The 21,528-nt window shown below is 46.6% G+C and overlaps 1 protein-coding gene across 2 annotated transcripts in view; it reads left to right on the forward strand.

Annotated features, from left to right (window-relative positions):
- Window positions 1–7,387: 7,387 nt before the first annotated feature.
- The window catches only part of LOC120894545 (fibroblast growth factor receptor homolog 1-like), a 28,701-nt gene continuing 14,560 nt past the window's right edge, over window positions 7,388–21,528 (forward strand). For both annotated transcript variants that reach the window (XM_040297196.1, XM_040297197.1), the window contains exons 1-2: window positions 7,388–8,459; window positions 16,567–16,932. In XM_040297196.1, the coding sequence (XP_040153130.1) occupies window positions 16,800–16,932 (133 nt within the window). In that variant the 5' untranslated portion in view covers window positions 7,388–8,459; window positions 16,567–16,799. The remainder of the gene's footprint in view (window positions 8,460–16,566; window positions 16,933–21,528) is intronic.

Here is a 21,528-nt window from a genome sequence, read left to right on the forward strand (position 1 = left end):
TAACGGGTGGCCTCATTTTCGGCGTGCCTCGGATGCATCCAAGAAAGCACACTTCCTGCCCACGCTGCGCTGCCTTCCGCCGGCATACGGCGCGTAGTGCATATCCGGGCGCGACGATGATTATGCTTGCTTGCACCCAGCACGCGGCAAATGGAAATAGAAAATCTAAATTCCATCATTTCCGTCGGCCCTGTCAAGTGCGATTAGGCAGTGCGCAGTCGTTTGTCACTGGCGACCGGGGGCGCGTTAGAACAAAACTTAAAGTCCAACGCTTAACCTGCGCACGCTGGTCATGAATGGTTCCGGAAATGGTACGGAATGAGGTGAGAAAAGTAAATGCCAGTAAAGATTGGGACGATTCGAGCACGAGCTATAGTGGGAAATGTGGGTGAGAAGCAACAACCAAACGTGACGAACCGCACCGAACAAACGAAGTTGACGATGATGATGATGATACAAATCGTTGTTTAGCGTCTTGTGGACGATGGGCGGAAATCGCTTGATTCGATGTCACTAACAGTATTTGGGTGCGAAGCGATTGACGGACGCGCTTTTGTTGCTGGTTTTTATGTATATTTGGTGGGGGTGGACTATAGAGGTTTGCTGCCCTGACCATTCGAGAGGGAGGACAGCCGATGGGTATGAAGTGTAAGCCGTTCAACGCTATATTGGTACGGCGGGACGACAAAGAGCAGCGGATTTGACGGGTCGATATTTTTGGAACCAATTAGATACTGTATTAATGAAGCATTGGCATCTCTCAAGTTATTTTATACAGCTCTAAGACTCTTGTTCTAAACGGCTGTAACTATTGCTAATTGTATGTGGCCAATTTCAACTAATGCAATCATTAAAATTGCTCAAAACGAAGGTTTACCCGAATTTGTATTTTTGAATAATATACATTCAATTGTATTGTACTAGAACGCATCTTTAACCGATTTTACACAAAGAAACCTTCAATTATTTGTATACACAACAGCCATGTACAACGGGGAAAGGTCTTATTTTAATCAAAACACTACTAAAACAATCTTTTAACGATTTATTTTCATCCGAATCTGATTAATCATGCAGCCATCTACCACCAACATCGTTCAACAAACATAAAAATGATATGTTTGAGTATAAATCTAAAATCTGGCAAACAAACCCAGCCTATAACGTTTTCCTCGAGCTGCGAAGGATGCTAATAGTAGCCTCAAAATCTCTATTAAAAAACATGTTTCACCATTGCTATTCGTACCGTACTTCCGCAGCAAAACACTTCATGTTTTCGTATTGCATAAACCACCGTAAATCATTGGCCCCGGTCCCGTCATTTGCCATAAATAACATTATTATTCGGCCCAGAAGTAGTTCCACTGGCTGTAGTTTCCCGTGCACTAATTTATGATCGCCGAACCCAAACCAAAAAATCGGTTGTTTAAACGGACGAAGGGATGTTTTGATAACAGCAGCAGCAGCAACAGCAGCATCGTGGCGTCGTCTGTCCACGCATCACCAAAACTTCTTCAGACCAGCGTTCCAGGGAGCACACACTCACCAGTAGTGGTGGAGTAAGCAGCTTCACTATTCAAATTACCTCGCCACAAAAATGCACAAAAACATCGACACTAATTTGACCCGTACTGGCGGCAAGATCCACTAATCGGCCAAAGATCGCGGCAGATAGGCAGAGGGAGGCACGGCTTGCGATGGTCGCAGCCAACATCTGGAAAGGATTTTCTTCCGCTTCGGGGGTGCGAGCGTCACATCGCTAATTGCTGGTCGCGGTAGGAAGCAGCACCGTGGAACGCTCGCAGCTCACGCGTCCAATCGGTGGTTAAGTGCAAAATTTATGTTGACAATTCCGGGAAATCCGGGAAGGTCCCGCGGGTCACCGAAAATGGTGCCAAGCGTGTTTACCGAATTTCCGAAACGTGTTGTCAGCGACCCCGGGGGCTGAGATTGATTACACTGTGGGGTGTTTCGGGTAGGGAAATTGTGGGGAGTGTGGTTCACTATTCACTGATCATACAGTCGTGTGGTGTGTGTGTTTGTATGTGTGCCCGATTAGGGAAGGAAAGAATGAAAAATGGGAAGAATAAGCAGCACACCGAGTGTTGGCAAGCGATGTAAAATTGTCTACGATCGTGCTCCAGATGTGCCTGCATCGCTGCAGGTTCGTGATCTGAGAGGGATGGAAGACCGGGTGGGGATGGTGTGGGGAGCCGTAAATCGTGTACACACGCATGCACCATGCACGTTGCACCGGTTGTTGATGCAGTTGGCACGAGAGCAACAGACGGTAGCGTAAGGAGCGTCTTTCGTAGTTCTGGTTCCAGATTTTCCGTTGCGAAGGATGCGAGGAGGGACTGTGAGGAGTAGAATGAAGGCACGAGCACAAGGGCACGAACGAGGGACGCCTGTGTGATGGTCTGGTCGGCTGCAGCTGCTGCGAAGGACGTTTGCTGCTGTGCGTTGGGCGCGTTGGGGGTTTCGGATTTTCGGTTCGGAGGAAAGAACAATATTTAGGAAGCTGTCAGTGCACTTGTGCGCGAACCGTGTGCTGATAGGAGAATGGTGGTTGATTGTAAAAAGGTATTGTTTAATATTATCGGTGGAATGATTTGTGTTTTACTAAAAAAACAAAAGACAAAAAGATAGAAATCACTAATATTTGATAAATTAGTAATATAAATAAAATCAAAATTTACCCCAAAAATATCGTTCATTCATTCTAAACAAGTCCATTTCATTGTTGTACGAAATTTATAGCCATTTCAAACTTTATTGATCTACCATCAGTACGGCTGTCAATATTCATTCCGCTGCGCTATTAATTTTACTGTTATCGTCAAATCGCTCCACCGATCGTTTACCCCATACAAGCATCACATTATTGCAATTATTAATGATGCCAGCACGCGCAGCACACCGAACGGGGTAATCCTATTCCACGCAATTACATTCATGATCCCCCAACGGCAACTCCACCTTTCTGCATTTTTTTTGTTCTTTCCGTTTCTCCAAACGCGCCTGTCAACAAGATTACAGGGAGGGCAACATTAATCGCTAACAAACCATTCACTTGAACGAACGTTTACTACGAATTACTACATGATGCGTTTCTTCAGGGCTTACGATCCGTGTGCACTCTCTTCCTGCAGCTTCGTCTCGGTGCGTTGTGAGTTCCCAATCACAGTAGAATGCGACTGTTCAGCGTTGTGCAAGCAACCGTTGCGTGTGTTCGATCCCTGCCACGGAACGGCCTTATGCGCTTTTGGAACACGATGCGTGGAAGTTTCTCCTTCCGATCTTATGTTTGTAGCTCCCACGCGAGCGCCAAGCAGAGGAGATCTGCTTACGCACGTGTGACCGTTTGCGAAGCAAAGGAAACAAACAAACAGAAAAGAAGGGGCCAAACTCCTCCTTTGCTCCGTCTTGTGCAATCTTCTTCGGGAGGTTAATAATCGTAACGTTAATCAAAGATACATGCTCGTTGCGATTGTGCATGGCCTTAGTCGGTGGTGGTGGTTGCTCTGATAAGTGGCGAGTGCAAAGGGGCTCGTCGGATACGATAAGCTCGCATAGAGCAGATGATCGTCCACACGGGCGTGAGATCGGACCCGTCGCGTTGAAATGTTATCGATCGTAGGAGGCTAATGAATAATCTATAAAGGTATGGTTTGAAGTATGGGAGTTGGCTATAGCAGGATGCCTCTAGAGATCGCGTCTGCAAAATCGGTGCGCAATAATTAACAGAGATTTATCTGATCTGATAAACCATAATTTATAGAATACATATGGAAATGCTTGTCATTCGGAGGGTGGTGTAGTGAACCGTAAAAAATGCGTTGGATTGTTTTACATAATTTATGATTAGTCATTTTTGGCAGCTCGGTTTGAATGTTGCGAAACTGGCGTTTTATTATTGTTCAGTTTTTTTATTCCATTTTTATTGTTACTGATCTCCGGATCCTACAAGAGGTATATAATTATAATTATTTATGAAAAGTTCCCCTTTATAAACACGCTCTCCATCAAAGCAGATTGCTTCCAGGCGATCAATTTCTAAACTCTATTAAATGTGAACATCATCGGGTCCGGGTGTATGGAGGCGAAATTTTCCCCATAACGCTGCAGTTCATAAAACATTAACAACGATGAATCAACGCACGACCCCACACAGCACAGGCTACCGTTGGCGCATGTTTGTTGCCGTTGGCGAAGGGAAAACTAAAACCAACTCCACGAGAAGTTGGAGCATGGGCAGGGCATGCATGCTGACCACTGAACTTGTTGCTCCCTGCTGTACGAGCTCGCACCGATGAACCTCCGTTGGGGTGTGGTGTGTGTGGACCAAACCTTATCCCTACTGGATGTACTCCGTAGTGCTTAGGGAGTCAATTACGGTTGGAAAATAAACCGGTATAATAATCGACTGAATAATGGCTTATAGCTTAACGCGTAGAACAAATTAAGGGCAGTTACAACTATTAGACAGAAGGTAAATTTAATACTTAATGATTGAGGAAGGAAAACATTTCATTGGATGGAGTGAAACTTTCGCTAATTGCATTATTTGAAACTATATGTACTCCTAATTTTCAAATTCATTTAATCTTTTACTTCAAAGTCTTCCTCAATGTTAAATTCAAAATCGTTTTTTACCGTCATCTTTGCTTCTGTTGTGTATTTCGAAGTATTTCTATTGCAACATCAAACCGTTCCTCTAGCTCTGTTCCTAAACAGATGAGTGCTACGTCCTCTGGCTTGAACGTAACACAATTCCACCAACCGCAACGGCAACCTTCCTCTCAGGGGAACGTCCGATCCCTGTGGTTCGTGGCTTCGCGTTAGAAGACAGCGGTGATGCCAAAACGTCATCTTGTTTGCTTAAAAATAAATATCTTTCCCAAAATCGTTCGCCTCGTATCGTTTCCGTGCGGCGTGAACCATTTCCCGTCGGCCGGATACTTTCACTTCCCACGTCACGTCACCGCGGCCGCGTTGGTTACTATTTTTCCCCTGCCGGTGCTAGGGTACGGTGGTCAGTGGTTTCGAATTTTCCGTGGCCCACTTGCATGCGGCTGTTGCAAAGGTCTCGCCAGAATTCGACTATTCGATGAACTCTGTCGAACCTCATCGAACGCACCGCGATGACGAATGGCGGATGTTAGTTTTGGATTGGAGGGAAAGGAGTGGACTGTGTAGGTGCATTTATACTTCTGTGTTGGCTAGTCTAGTCGGTGTGTGTGTGTGTGTGTGTGAGGTTAAGAATGTCTCCGACGCAACCAAAGCGCATCGCACGCGGGTGCGATCGTCACAAAGTGCGGTCTCACGTGATTAAACTGTCATGTTTACAACTGTTTGTCACCCGAGACACCACAGCCCAGCCGTAGTGTGGAAATAAATATAATAAGACAACAAGGGCACATAACGACCATCTCAGATACACACACAAAAAAAACTCCCTCCCTCACCTTTGCCGTGACGGGAGGAGTACGCGTTCCTTTGTCTATCCGGCTGGATTAACGGTTCTGGAATAGCGCATTTCTTCCTTTCTTTCACATTGCCCGGCGGAAAACGAACCAGCTGGAAACTGGAAGCAGCGAAAAGAGAGCGCCGTTTTTCCGCCCCATCCACCATAACTCCCATCGATTTTGACACGATGTCGAACGAAAGAAATCGAGCGCTCCGTTGACGTGCGATGACGATGACGTATCCGGTGCAGTGCAGGGCGCTCGTTGCGCGTCGCACAAAACATGGTGGAAAAGGGGTGTGCTGCGTATGATCGCGCTGTCAATGATGACGATGGATCATGGATTTTCCGGATGTGAGTTTTCTTTCACAAGAAAGCGGGGAACCGTACAGCGGAAATTCCCGAAATGGGAAACTGATGGGGTGGCGGCGGCAGCGGCTTTCGAAGGTAACAAATAGCTACAAATATTGGTGGGCTACGCATTTGAAACTGCTTTTGGATGGTCGGATGCTCCCGCGGATGCTGCGTGAACAGGAAGAAACAGGAAGTGCAGCTAAAACAAGCATCATAATTCCGGTTCCGTTTTCCGGTGTTTCCGGCGGGGCGGGGAAGGTAGGCAAAATAATGTATACACACACGCACACACACACACACCGGACCTATGTTTGGCAAATGGCACGTGCACTCGCTTCGTTAAGAGAATTAAAGCAGTTAAACGGTCTGACAAGCGGCAAGCATGCGGGATGTCATGTGGTTTTCGGGTGATGGAACGGTTCGTGCCTCAAGATTCGAAGGCTCAAAATCATGGTGGTTGTGTCTAATTCAACCTTACGCACTAAAAGTATCGATCCTTCAAAATGTTTCGTCTTTTGTATTGTGTTCGATGCCCTTACTGATCACAATAGAAAAAAAGCACAGGTGCATTGCTTTATTTGGTTTAAAACATAAAGGTATACTCGACATTCAGATCCGGTATCCACTGTTTCACCTAATACGGGTATCCAATAGATATTTTACTCCTAAGCTAACTTCAACAGAGTGATTTGTATCCTTCCCAATGAGAGGACGAAAACACGCAAAGTGAGCAGCGAGAAAAAGCGGTTGAGCATGAGCTGAGAACGCGGTGAGAAGCACAGCGATGATCGTGCTCTCTTTCTCACCATGCATCCTTGCGATCGCAGAGAGTATTGGAAAGAGAGTGATGGGTTGTTCTGTAAGTGAGGTGCTTTTTTTTTGGTTAACCTCCAGGATGAATGTTTAGTTAGCTACTTATTTATCTCGTGGATTTTCCGTGTTATCTAATATCTACATAATTCGATGTTTTCATTCACTTTTCTTTTATTTATGTTTTGAAATTTACAAAGAGAAGAAGTGAATTTGAAGAAGTGGTGTGCATTTCTTTATTTTTTTGTGATCCATGTTTTTAATTTTCATCAACTTCGTTTAAAAATATTCCCATAAGTAACCAACAATATTTTCCATTTTTTTCATTTCGCTATGTTTACAAATTTGTGCAAACAATATTGTGCAAACAAAGCATTCACTGTAGCTAACTCTACTACAAATTACTTGTTTGATCTTCTATTTTATATCTCCTATAATCGCATTTCTGATTCGGCTGGACCAGTCCCGTAGTACAATCTTGTAGCCGTAATTGTAGCCGTAATGTAATAATAATTAAGCATTGTTGGCAATAAGAAATAAAAAGACGGACATTATAGAATATTTCTAAAAAAAGTTATGGAAAACTATATACAAACATAAATCGTGAACCAAATGTTCAGCATTTCTGTCACAACTTTGCATCTCAGACTCGACGCTCGACGCTTACACGACAACCCAACACTTGCCTGGCGCAAAAGAGCACGCGGTGAGTATGCGTTTCGTGCCCGCACGTCGGAAAGCAGCCGCAGCATCGAAACATATTTTCTCAGTCCGTCTCTGACTACACGATCGTGCAGACGCGCGTTGCGCACAGTTGTGGAAGATCGTCCTAGCGTTGCCGCTGTTTGAATTCTCCCGTTGCTCTCGGAAGATTTTCCACCGCACGCAGCAATATCGCGCGTGCGTATTTGTGGTGTGTGCGTGTGGAACCGACGGTGGAATAGTTTTGTGCCAGTGCAGCGTGTGCATCTTGTGGTGGTGTATCTTCCATTCGTTGAGCTGAGTTTTTCCGTTTTTGGAACCAACTACAAAAAAAAGGTGCACTTTCCATATGTGAAATGTGAAACTCCATGAGCGCGTGTGTGTGTGTGTTATGTGCGTAAAGGCAGACATAACCGTCCGTACAGTAGACGCAGAACAGAAGGAAGAAAAACATAAGAAGAGAAAAGCAAAGCCAACACAAGAGAGAAAAAAAAAACGAAGTATGCAAAACAACCATCCAACACTCAAAGCAAAACGTGTTGTGGCTCTCTGTTGTGACCATGTGTGCCGTCAAGAGTTGTGTTTGCTGAAGCGAAGGCTCAAAGAATACAGTGAGATGCAAAACTAAGAGTTGCAATTCAAAAGTGAATTGCTAAAGTGAACGGTTAGCAAATTGGATTAAGAGTTAGTGAAATTGGGGTGTGTCAATCGAAGCGAAAAAAGGTGCAATACTTATCAAAGGAAGGCAAAAAATCAGTGCATCAGTGCAGTGTGCAGCAACAAAGGCCAAAACAACAACAAAAAACGAACCGAACGAAACGGAAGCGAAAAGAAGAAAAAAAAAAACAGGAGAAAAAATCCAATAAGGAATAGTATCGGATCGATTGTCATTCGATCTGCGATATTTGTCCTTACGTTCGAAGTGTTCAATATCAGTGCCAAGCCGCAAAGTGTAGAGTGCCGTGCGACGAAACAGTGTGAATAAAGAATTAGGGGAAGAGAAGAAGAAGGTTTCTATCTAAGCTGAATTAAAACCACCGCGGACAAATTGGATTACGCAAAGAGAATAGAAAATCAAGCACGGGAATCGATCACAATAGGAAGCTGTCAACACACATCGAATCAGGTAACAAAACTCAATCACTATAGCCCGCCGTTCGATCGAAAGGGATGGATACACAGTGAAAAGCGATCAATTTGTCAGAGGGACCGGGATTAATTGAAAGGTTTAGAGCATGGGAATAGGTTTTTTTGAAGGATTTTTTGTTAAATTCGTCACTTATTTTACATTGAGTAGGAATTAGATTGTCACTACTGAACCTACTCGAATTGGAACAATCACACAAACACACACACCGCTTTTCGCGTCCTTCGCGTTCGGTGCGCTGTGTGGGAACGCGCACGAGTTGGTTACCTGGCGCATCGAAACCTGCCAGCGCTTTTTTTTTCATCTTCTTCCTCGACAAACGAACACTCAATGATTTGAACGAATCAATCGATCGCTGCTGCTGTATTTGGTGGTCTGTATTTAAAAATAGTTCGCTTTCTGCACGGTCCCAATCGCAGCAGTTTGCCGTGCCCGGCACAAGGATCGGCGGCCGCACTAACAGACGCTAGTGTTACGAAAATCGAAAAAACCGAAACTTTGGTGTGAGAGAAAACCACAAACGTTACAATGTGTGTTTTACCGATGTGACCGAACTTGATTTTTTTGTTTTGCGCCAAAAAGCAAAAAAAAAAAGAAAAAACAGAAACGAAAAAACAGGGGAAAACCTCAATATTTAGCAGTAAAGTAGAGGAAAAGTTAAACAAAAAACGTGAAGAAATACACATCAACACCCAGTCGTTGATCTTCACCTCGATCTTCACACCTATCGACGGCAAGGAGGTGGGCATATCTCTATTCGCGTTTGTCGAGGGAAAATCCGCGAGAATTTCCCGTCTTTTTGTGTGTTGAAACGTGCATGTCCCTGTGTCTGTGTGTGTGTCTCACTAGCGCCCCGCGGAAATGTTGCCTTTTTTCCATTTTGCCAATATCGAACGCGCCGTTTTCGGGGGGGGCCCAGCTCACTCAACGGGGTTCCATCACTGTTTGAGGTCGCACCCGCTCCACACATTTCCCAAGCCGTTTGCTTGAAAGGAAGTGAAGTGAGCAAGCGAGAGGGGGGAAGTAAACATCAATATTTATAGCATTTTGTTCGATGGGTCAGAGGTAAGGTGCAAACGCCAGCTCGTCGGTCTGCCGCTGCCTGGCACTGTATGTTCGCTGTAGAATGTAACGGAATGGGGGGAGGAAAACATGGTTCTCGCGTCAAAATTCGAACACACAGCAGCCCGAGCCGACCCTGGGTGGATGGCCACCGTGTTTTTTTCGCCCCGCCCGGGGCAGCAGGGGCATCGATTTTTCTATTTTCCGATTTTCCTTGCCCCTATCAACCCCTCCGCGTGCAAAGAACAAATGATCTGCGATCGCTTAAAATTCGTTTCACCACCACCGGGCGTAATGGGCCCCACGGTGATCGTAAGGATTTGATTTATGTTTACTGTCCCGATAGCGTGACGCTTGATTTACCGCATCGGTCCTACGAATGCGCCCCAAAAGCTGCACGCTGAGGTCTGACGAGCCGGCACCTTGTCTCCTCACTGACTGACATGGATCGCGTAATGCGGTCACCTAGTTGTGCTCTACTTTTCGTATGCACCAATTGCATAGGGTTACTAGCCAACGACAACCACACGTGCACAGGCCAACAACACACCTTGATGTGCGTCTTACAGGCTTTAGTGCAGCATTTCCCGTGTCTAACCGGGCGCTTGTTTCGGCCGCTCCCGCACACCAGCACCGAAAACTGTCAACCGTTGGGAAGTTCATATATCACCGGCCTAATACACCGGTGCTAATACACAAAGCAACATGCCCGCTACATGGTGCAGCTTGGAGTGTGCTTGTTTCGTAAACATGGCCGGTACGAAATAAATGCGCTTCTTCACCTCGGACGGACGGATCGGACGGACGATCGTTCCTGTATCCGCGTTCTCGATTCGCATCTCGTAGTGGATCACCCCCACCCTCCCGGGTAGTAATTTTTCATTTTCCTCACCACACTAAACGAAACGTTGTTTACAGCTTTTGGAGTGATAAAGTTCTTTTGACCCCCCCCCCTCCCCAAGAACGAGCGTGTTTGTGTGTATTCTTTTTTCGATTCCGTTTTTGAATGTTTTATTTTTCAAATTTCACTGACGTCGGAAAATGGACCCATTTCAGCACGCTTTGCCCCTCCCGCGTTAGTGGCGGGGGTGAAAAATGTACCGATGGGATTAAGTTTAATTTCGGTAATTAATTAGAGCGAGCTGTGTGGGAATGGGGTAGCGCACGGGAAGGTAGCAGCACAGTTTGGTTCAAGAGGACGCAGTAAGGGAGGTTTTTTTTGGCGCTTCTTTCGGTGCAACTGTGGCACGTTATAGCGTCTGTAGAGTTATGGGGCGCATTAAGTGGACATTTACAGCTGTAAAGCGTACCAGGGCCGGGGTGGGTACGATTTAAGACAGACAATCGCGAGTCAGCTTCGATTATTGTGATGTGCATGAGGCCTTCTTTATGTTGAGAGTATAATTTACTAGAAATTGACAATTCTTATAGGAATCGCAATCCAACTGGATGAAACTCTAGAACTTAAATACGTACCGTGCTGCATATGATTGTAATTGTTGTACATTGTTTTCTTACTAATTGCATTTGAAATATTATTTGGGTAATAGAGTAAATCGTTATTGAGCCTTTAAAAGTGATTGGGATGTATCGCAGAAAATTGCATATCTTTTTATTCCAGTTTCGTCGCCTTTGATTGATTGTTATCTTGAAAACCATACGCACCATCCTGGTAAACTTTAAGCTATACTTTCACAAACTCACACACACACATTGCTAAGCGCACCTTACACCGATAGCATCATAACCACATTCCAACACCATCCAACGAATGTGTGCAAATCGGCACATGCCACCATTAATATGTGACGCTCATCTAACCCAATTCCTAGTTCTCGCTAACCGCACAATCTAGGTGCCACCGTCTAGTCTCGTTAGCAAGGCGGACGGGCAGCACGCATACCTATGCAACACCCCCAGAACAATGGCACGTTTGTGTTTCACTTTTAGCCCCCGATCGCGAGCGATCGTCCATCATCGATCATGTCTTCCTAAGCGAGCGTGGAAGCGAAGCGAGGGAAGGAGAGAAACGCATGATCTAATCATACGCACAGCAAAACCTTTCCGTTTCATTAATTCATGACCATACCTCCGGTGGTGTGCTCAAGGGAAAGCACAAAACAAACGCCCCGCGCAGGACACAAACACTCGATCCGTTCGGGGCACATTAAAGGAGCATCGTCGGGCTGTCGCTGGCTGCTTAATTTCGTATTCAATAGCTAGCCGGGCCGCGCGTACCCATGCTTGAATGTAGCTTCTGGAAATTGATTCAGTGTTCGGGCTCGAGAGGCTTGAAGCCTCTAATCAAAATCCCTGTCACGAGCCCTTGAGCAGCCCCACTCGCTCCGGTTTGCTTTGGTGGTGGGCACGTTTGCGTGCCTAATTGAAGATAGCTTCAGGTTCGGGGAAGAATGTTTCCTTTCGAGCCACCAGACAAGACGCAGGAAGCCATCGCTAGCAGCAGCAGATCCACATGGAAAGAGCCAACAGGGTGGAAAAAGAATTCATGCTCTCTGTCGTTCAGGTGGCCAAAAGGAGCATTGGTTTGCGCGAAGGATCGCGGCCGTGCCCGGATGTGGTGTGTCTGGCAGCCTGATCATCACCGCTAATGGCACTCAATTAGAATCCTTGATATCTGCGGTCGTCTGTGCGTGCCAGAAGCCGATCATCGGCACCGGTTTGACGACTGGAACAAAGGTGGTACCGGCACCGGCAGGTCTGGCCATCGGCCTGGGGTGAGTTAAGTGCTCGATTCACATCGTTATCAAGAGCTCGATTCCTCTCCGCTGTTGGTGGTGTTGCAAGCTCACTGATCTCTTCACGCTACCACGTGCGCTCGGCTACCGTAGCGACGGTCTGGATCTGGGTGCGACGACTTCCCTATCAAAACATTGCGAAACGCGTTTGAAGTATGTGCCGCGCACCACAGGTTCCTTTGGTGACAAAAAGTAGAAGCGTGCACAACACCATGCACATACACGCACACAAAAAAGGACAAACTTAGCGCTCGCGCGCGTCCATGTGCGGTACACACACACACCCGCTGTTGCTGCCAATCTTTGGGCGGCTGCAGTTCGAAGTGTAATTTATGCGACAGCAGCAGCAGCCGCAGCAGCGTGCAATAATCCCCTGAGTTTGCAATAACCGCCAGCGGGGCTAACGCTCTCCTTCACCGCCGCGTAAAAAAGAGATGTACGATGGGCAGATGGACCTGTCAAGTGGCGCGCAAACTGACATGGAAAAAGCGCGCACACACACACACACCACCCGCGCGCCGATGCACACGCTGCTGCACAAGGCGCGTGCACGGGTTGTGTTGTTGATTGCATTCACTAATGTGCATTGGGGCCCCGTTCACGCAAACAGCAGCACACTCGCTTGTCCGTGCGTAAGTGCGCAGCTCCTGACAAGGTTACGCAGCGTTTGCGAAATGTCCTGCGCGGGCGGACAGCGGCGAAGAGACAGTGAGACAAATTGCATTCCTCGTCCATTGCGCCTCCGACGCAAAATGCACAATGAAGAAATACACCTTTCCGAGATGGAGTTATCAACGCACATCAGTCAGTACAACAACGGTACGGTGCGCGGCTGATTCATCAGCTCAGCTTGCTTGTTGACGACACATAGATATCCCACGACCTCCCGGCACACCGTGCGGGCGAAACGAATCGTGTATAGGGTATAATTATGCTATTAATCAAATTATTTCGAAGATGTACCCGGCCGTGGGGAAGCATCAAAAGCTGACCGCGATGCGACCATGGCAGCATGTATCGAAGTGTCCCCTGACCCGACCCGATGTGCGTCTATCCCCGCCTAACACCGCGGGGCGGCAAGACCGAACTCAATTGAATTAAATCAAATCTTCCCAGTGAGGGTTTCACGCCCATCTCGGGCAGTGATACTGCCCAGGCCCTGCTATCATACTCGCAGGCTACCGTAGCAGACAGCGAGCCGCCTAATCCTTCAAAAAGGGGTTTCGGTTCGACTGACGCTGTTTCACTCTTTCTAAGCGGACGGTGCAACGGTCCCTCGCTGCGGCAACCTCGTGGCGACCAGTGGTGACCGTAGGTGCCGTAGCCCAAATTGAACCTTTAGCTCGAATTAAGATGTCCCCCCTCGAAACGATGCTGATTGAGTGAGAGATACGACGGCGGTTTGGTTTGTTTTTTTTGTTCGGCTGCTGCGGCCGTTACAACCCGCGATTCTCCGGGCATTCGTTACGGGTCGTGATTTACCGCACACTGAGGGTTGACAAAAAAAGAAGATGAAAAAAAACAACAACAACTACCAAATCTACTCGTCATCCACAGCCAATGGTGGCCTTAAAATAATGTCAAGTAATTCACAGTGCCTTTATGTTATTGTATGTGTGTGTGTCTCTCTCTCTCTCACTCTCGGCTCGGGGCCAAATGCGTGTCCAGCATAAATTTGATTGCCCGAAATACGCGCGGGGCCCCGAGAACCTTAAGAAGCGATCAACTTAACGGTGGGGGGTGTAAAAAAGAAACACATCATGGAAGACTGGTTGTCCAAGAAATTACTTTGTAAATTGAGTACGATAAAACAACTACCCATTGTTGGCGGCAACTCTCCTCGTCGAAGATCGCACACAATCGAGGCGTTTGTATAACAGTTGCCCAATAGGTCGCGTACGCGTCTTGACCATATTTTGGAAGTCCCGTCTGCCCGCGTTCGTGCTGGAATGGCAGTTTCAAAAGTGGTTGGAAGAGGGCCAAAGTAATGAGTCTGTTGCGGCCGGACGTGTCCAAAACCTCTCCTGAAAAAACGGCAGAAATAGTTCGTCGCTGTGCTAAATTTTCACCACAATCCTCATCACGCAGAAGACAATTTTCAGCTTTGTTTGGGGTGTGGAGGGGTCTTATCGTTGGATAAATTGTACTTGCATTGTACGCAGAAGAAACGTACGGAGATGACGAAAGCGGTCCCAAAAACGACCGCAGAGGTTTTTTTCATCTGCATCTCAGCGAGCCTGTGTATGTTTGATAATGGTGCTGAATAATTTACGGTGTGTTATTTGCGTAGTTTCTACCGTTAGCGCTCATCAATGGGGTAAGATGCATCGTAACATCCCGCCACGGCGCAGTTACAGTTTGGGCGTTTGGGTGCAAGCGACAGGACAATTGAATCTTTTTTGGCACCACGAAGTATGTGCTGTGCGACTGTGTTGTGTGCTGTGAAGATGACTTTTTTTCTTCTGCTTCAATATCCAAATCGTTACGAAGGACACAGTTTGCCTGGCCAAAGCCATTGTGCCAGCAGGAGCCGTCTGCTTTGCTCGTCGTCGTCGACACCACACCACATAGCCGGTTGGGTTGTTTGGCGTTATTTACGTCCGCCACCAATTACCGTCCGCCGAGGTTGCGGAGAGCGTGTGCAGAGGAATAAAACACGCTGAGGTCGAGCAGCAGCAGCAGCAGCAACACATGGGCACCATTCATTTTCGGGCGAGTTTTTCATGTCCCATTTTTCGAGACCCTTACCAAAAACACGATGCGCTCAATCGCAGGCGGGAAAGACTGAAAGAGAGAGAGCGAGAGAGAGAGAGAAAAAGACACAAATCCGAATGTTTCGAGTGCGGGCAGAGAGGAGGATGCGGAGAATTAGGGAAAAACGGATAATGACTTGCGCGCGGTGCAGTTGCATTTTTCCCTACACAACCAGCAACACAAACACACTGGGACGTCACTGGGGTGCCCTACTTTACATTTTTAATTTCTCGAGCTTGGAACGCCCTAACGAAAAGTGGCTCTAGGGTTTCCCGACGGGTCTCCAGCTAGGACCGGGTCTTGAAGAATAAGACTCTCCTCCCGGTGGGATGGGACATTGTAGCTGCCAGTATCCAGCCTTTTTTCTGTACATCGTTGTGATGTTGGTGATCCTGAGCCTTCGTCCCGTAACAACTCCCGCACTCGAGTGCGCCCCGCCATGTGTGCTAATGAAGTGCGTACTCAGAGGTCCAAATGCAACGCAAAGCAAAATGTGTACTTCACCGAACAATTGCAGTCACAAAAAGGGGTTAATAACAAATGGGAATGGGAAAAGGACTAATTTTCGGTGAAGCAAAAACTGAAATTCCCACCGGAGTGTCGATTTTGGAGGCAAACATTCCGTTTGTAACGATCAGGATCTTTGTAGGATAATTATATGATAAAAATGAATGTATTGAAGGTGCAAATTACATTATATCCACCGAAGCAAGAGTTTCACCCGCTTGGGTGAACTCGTCAGACACAAACTCGTCAGATAAACTCGTCGCGGCAAACATCCTTTTTATCATCCCGCTATAGTTTAGCTTCGAAGTCTGCTGCAGGTCTAATAAAAACTGTCGGAAAATCTACAAAGAGTTAAATCATTAAACAAAAACAACAATCGCTTGGGCGCTCGCGACTTACGGGTACCCGGTTACAGTTCATAAACATTTAAACCATCCTACAGTCCTGCTCATATTTCCGTGAAGGTTGTCCTTAGTACTAAAATGCGCTAGATCCTCGTTGGTGGCGTTAAAACTTGCCTGGCGGATCAAATGAAAGACCGATCCGATCCGTTTGGTGGTTGTTTGGGTTAAACAGTGTGTGTGTTGTCGTTTTTTTCTGTTAGATCACAATCGTACCCTTGACTGGATAATATGGATGAAACTCCAGTCGCGTAGGCTCAACACAAAGCGTAATCCTTTACCAGGCGATAGTAAACAAGCGAATCATGGGCATTAAGCATGGTAAAGCAAACACACACACCAGTACAGCGGATGTGAGGATAATAAAATTATTATGATGCCTCCATGTCAGAAGCAAAGCGATCCCTTACGAAAGGCAGCACAAACTGCTGGAGGTCTCGAGAGCTGACGGTGGTTTTCGCGGGAAAAACGAGCACTGTTACGCGTACCCCCATACAGACACACGTGCGCATGGGAATTGGTTAATTTTGGGTTCACATTCCTTCGTTTTACTGCATCGAAATTATGATTTGCCATTAATACTTTATTCCCTTTCCTTCCTTGCAGACCGGTGACCTTTACAATGTTGCAATGTGAGGTGAGCTCGATCGGATATGTCCGTACGGTCGCGAAACGGCCACGCAGCTGACGAGAGTAGAATTGTGAACAAACAAATCGCGAACGCGACCGAGTGAAGTGCGCAACGAATAAGGACCTGAAGGGTGGTTTGTAGGCCCTTAATTTGGCCCTATTTTGTGAAGCCGCTGTGTTGTGTTGTGTCCACTCCAAAGGGGAAAACAATGTCCACAAAAATGGCCTCGAACGGTACAGATTGGAGGTGCGTTCTAGCGCTGCTGTTAAGTGTGTGGATCGTGCAGACCGCAACGTACAAACTATCACAGTCCGACCCGGACACGATACGGATCAATTTAGGTAAGTGATGATTGCTATCGTGCATGTTGATTAATGAGAATGTTGCTCTCTCCCTATCCATCACGATTGTTCACGACCCCTCAGTCGATAATAGTGCACCCCATCGTACGCACATTTCGGCTCCAATTTTCGGCACCGCTTTTCGGCGCCATTTCCCCCTAGCCAACTGACTCATTAGCGTTGTGTATATTGTTGTTTTTTTTTCTTGCTTTGTTTTTGTAGCTTTTCTCACTCCCACTAAGCACCAAATTTTCATAATTATTTTCCCGTTTAGCATTTGACACATTCCTTCGCATGCTTGAGTGGTTCGAGTGGACGAGGGGAAGGAAAAAAAATGTCCACCGTCGTTGTTGACTTTTCTTTCTCGATTTTTTCTCTCTCGCTCACTATTTTAAATATGTCGAGTGTGTGTCTGTGTGTGTGTCGAAGGAAGGGCACTTCCGTCAGGCAGAGCAGAAGTACGCATGCAAAACGGGGGTGCAACGCACCTATTATGAGAAGGAAGTAGATGAAAGCGCGTATGTCACATTCCATCAGCTGGGTTTCGGTGTAGAAACGTTCTTTGCTCGACTCTCCGACTTTCCACGAGTCAGACAGACCGTGCGCAGTACGCAAAAGCGGTGCCATGTTTGCTTAGGCGAAATTGAAATTTCCTCTCATCTGGTTGGCAGGCAGTTGGTGGGAAATTCGATACATTGTATGGTACTTGCTTGGTCGGTACTATTTCTGCGATTGCAAATGTACTACACCAAGAAGTAGGACTAAACGAGATCGATGGAAAACACTACAAAATTCTTTAAAATGGAAATTATTTGTACTGTAGCAAAATGTAACCTGATTTTCCCAATTCAGCGCAACCGTTGCAATTTAGATATTCCTTTGCCATTGTGGAAAACACTCAGTGCGTTACGCACACAAGCTTTTGTTTACATCAATGAGCAGATTTCACCAGGCACCGAGAAAGGCTTTGTGGCGGCTCTCACGTTAATCGCCATTCGGTGGCGATCAAGTTTCAGCTTTTCAATGAAAGAGCTGTTTTCTGCCCTTTGCAGATAAGTTGCGCGTTGTTTGCCATTTCGAAAGGATGCAGGATTTTATCACCGGGCAAAATCGTGAGGTTAATGTAAACGATGCGTGCGTTAACGATCAACATGGGTGCTATGAATAGAATTAGATGTTAGAAAACAATCAGGCATGTTCTATTTCACCGACGAGTTGATGACCCTTTTGTATGGGGATATTTCATTTCGGAGGTCATTTAGTAAACTCGTTGCTTACGTTTGTTGGTATGATTCTAGAACAACAACAAAAATCGTTCTTTTTAATCTATCGCAAAAAGAGGCTGGAAATCAAATTTCGTTACACATCAGATTCTCTTATTCAATTAAGAGCTTTATTCAAGTTATTTACTCCTGCCATTCACTTAATGACCCCATGGGACTTTATTTGCTAATGATTGGTTTTAATTACTCTTCTCAATGGACCGCGATGTTGAATTGTCGATCGCAAAAGATGCAATTAGGAGCAGCCAGGGCGTGCATTTCTGTCATACAAAAAGGGAATCTTTTAATTAAAAGAATTTGATTTCGGTACTGAACACTGACCCCTGCGGATAGAAGAGATTGCATGCACGCGATCGCCCCTACCCATAGCCACTGTGCTTGCACATCAAACTTTGACCGCTTGTGGTGGATGCGGGATCATTTTCTGACGCGGTCGCATCGGCCACTTCAATACCTTGGCTGACGTAAGGCAGCAGCGTTTGAACGAAATTCGTTTTATTTTGGCACAATGTGAGTGTCGGAAATGTTGTCCCTTTGCAATAAAACATAGAAAACAGAAAAAAAGGCATAAAACAGCAAGTCGATTCCCGCGCTACCAGAGCATTGAACCTTTTTTTTGTTCTTCTTCTTTAGAATGACTATTTGTAAGCGTTTTCCAGCGAACACGACCGCACCTCGGTGTAGATTTAAAGCGCTGCGAGAGTTTGTTGAATTTTTCTGAGATTTGGTCATTTTTGAATTGAACCGGCAAGTGTAGCGTTTGACCCGCATTCATCCGTCCACGGGATCATCAAGGGTGACAAAAAATGGTGACCCTCCTTCGTAGCCTTCTCCCCTACATTTCACCGCCGAGGGGGTGGAAACAATCGTGTGCAGTTGTTCTTCAGTCTTAATTCATGCCATTCAACTGTCAAGTTAGGCAGTGTTGTCGAATGGGGAAAGGGATGGGGAAGCAAAACACACAAAAAATCACACACAGAAAAAAAAAGAAATCCGTGCAACAAAGCTAGCCGGCAGATTCTTTGCCGAAATTTAATTGCAAACAGGCGGGAACGACGAACCCTTATCATCGGGCAGCAGCGGCAGCGGCAGTTCCAATAAACTGGGGACCCGCGAAATCGGTGACGAATCTGTATCACCACGTACCACCAAACCATCCAAACACCAGCCCCGTTTCGTGACGGGTCACTTTTCGCAATGTGTTGTGCACAAACCCTTGAAGGTCATGCGTCCCAGTGTGCGATCGACTAACCCTGTTGTGATCCCCGGGCGCTGTGGCAGCGTTGACGCGATAGGCTAGAAAGTTAGCTTTTTCTTGCTTCGCTGCTATGCTCTGCGTTTGGTGAAGCACACACACCGAATAACCGAAAACGGCAACCCATAGGCCGCAACATCCCAACAATGTGTCCCATTAAGGGGCGTGTGTTTGTGTTTTTGCCCTTTTTTGCCATCATTTTTCAGAAACGTGAAAAATGATATTTTGTTGCCGATTTAAATGCTGTAAGAGGTGCCCTCTTGAGGGAGCTTGCTCTCCTTGTGTTGCCCTTCCTTCCCTTTCGCTCTTTCCACATTTTTATTTCGACCTGACTTTACTCTACGTCCTTCGGTCGCTTCACGATCACTCCCGGGAGTTTGTGATCAGGCGTCTTGCGACCTGATGTCTTCGAGACGCCAGCATAAGCAGAGCATAGTGGCGGTGGGTGACATGAGAGCTGCGTCTGGCGCATATAATAGAGACCATAAATTACTGCTTTCCCGACCCGAGTTTGTCACGCGCTCAGCTCCCGGCGTAGCCACAGGAAGACAGGAAATAATAAAATGACAAAAATTAAATGAGATCGCGAGTTAAGAAGTACAACAACAACAACAACAACAACCACAACGAAAAAAAATCAACAAACAACGAACCATAAACGAAGCTGGGTGCGTTCAAGAAGATCTGATCGGGCCAATTCCCATCAAAATCACTCACTCCGTCTCTGGGAGATGCAGACTTCGTCATCTGGGATGTGTCGCATAAAGCGATTTGCATGACTCGTCGATCGAGTAGGCTGGTGAGATAGTACTAGGCTACGCTCAGCCGTAGTTCTTTGACCCTACGGGTACTGCAAGCTGGTTCGATCTGCCAAGAGGGCTGTCTGTGTGCACTTCAAAATAGACCACCCGCGCTTCCGCGAACTACGACCATTAGTGGCGGGCATCCACCATCAACATGCCATCAGCGTAACTTTGCAAGGCATTGGATAACTTGTTAGCTTATTAGTGATGCTACTTCCTATCAATAATAGCCACCGAGTGAATTGAATCAAAAGGAAGGTTCAGTGAGTTCTGCCAACTTCCTGTGGGATGCTGTGCCCCGTGCACGATGAGCCCTTCTCGCTACTGGCAGCCATCGTTGCAACGTATCGAGGATTAATTGAACCTTTCACTACTCGCCTGTATCCCGCACGACGGACCCAGCGTGGTAGTTGCTTTCCACATACAGTATTGTAATTTTCCCCCCATTAAACTGACGCATCGGAATGGTTCATTTAACTGCCGCCTTGCCTTGGGGGATCCACTTCTTTCACCCACGGTCCTCGAGTCGGCATACAACTCCGGCAGCATCTTTTTGCACTGGGAGCGCCCTATCTCTAGTGGTGCCGGGCCGTTTTTTTATTGCGTTTGTTCACTCGATGTTTACATCGTTCGCTTTATGATTTGTTTATACGATCGCATCACTTTATTAGATGTGATCTTTGCCCTGCACTCACCGTGTTCCTGGCTGGCAGTGTTGTTGTGTGCGGGGAACCCGGGACTTGAAGACGAAATTTTGGCGTAGCTTCCTTTCTGCAGAAGTTGCAAAGCAGCACAGCTTCTCGCTCCCTCAAGGTGGTACTGCGGGATTGATGGTTCAACAAATTTCGGCACACACGATTCAGCCACACACAGCCACAGTAGAAGATCAGTAAGATGAGGGAAAGAAACAATCCTGCTGAACTTGGCAGACAGCAGCAATGTAATACATTATGTGTGTTTTCGTGTGTTTAAAGTATTTGTTCGTACATAATTTTACGGATCCATTCCTCTATCTTGCTGCTGACTCACACACGGTCGCTAAGCGGGTGATACGAGATGATGATACTGTCAAATCTCTGCAGTACGTTACCGGAGTTACCCAACTGCCGGCTGGCGAGCCCTAGCGTATGTGCAGAGAATCGGCGCTGTTGTGTTGATGCGATCTTGGTTGGCTGACTTTCCTGGAAGACGGGCACAACCGCACATGGTCGCTGCCGCCTCCCGAAGCATCCGAGTACAGGGGGTTGGCGGGAAA

Source organism: Anopheles arabiensis, chromosome 2 (genome assembly GCF_016920715.1).
Source record: "Anopheles arabiensis isolate DONGOLA chromosome 2, AaraD3, whole genome shotgun sequence".
In the NCBI taxonomy this organism is placed as follows: domain Eukaryota; kingdom Metazoa; phylum Arthropoda; class Insecta; order Diptera; family Culicidae; genus Anopheles; species Anopheles arabiensis.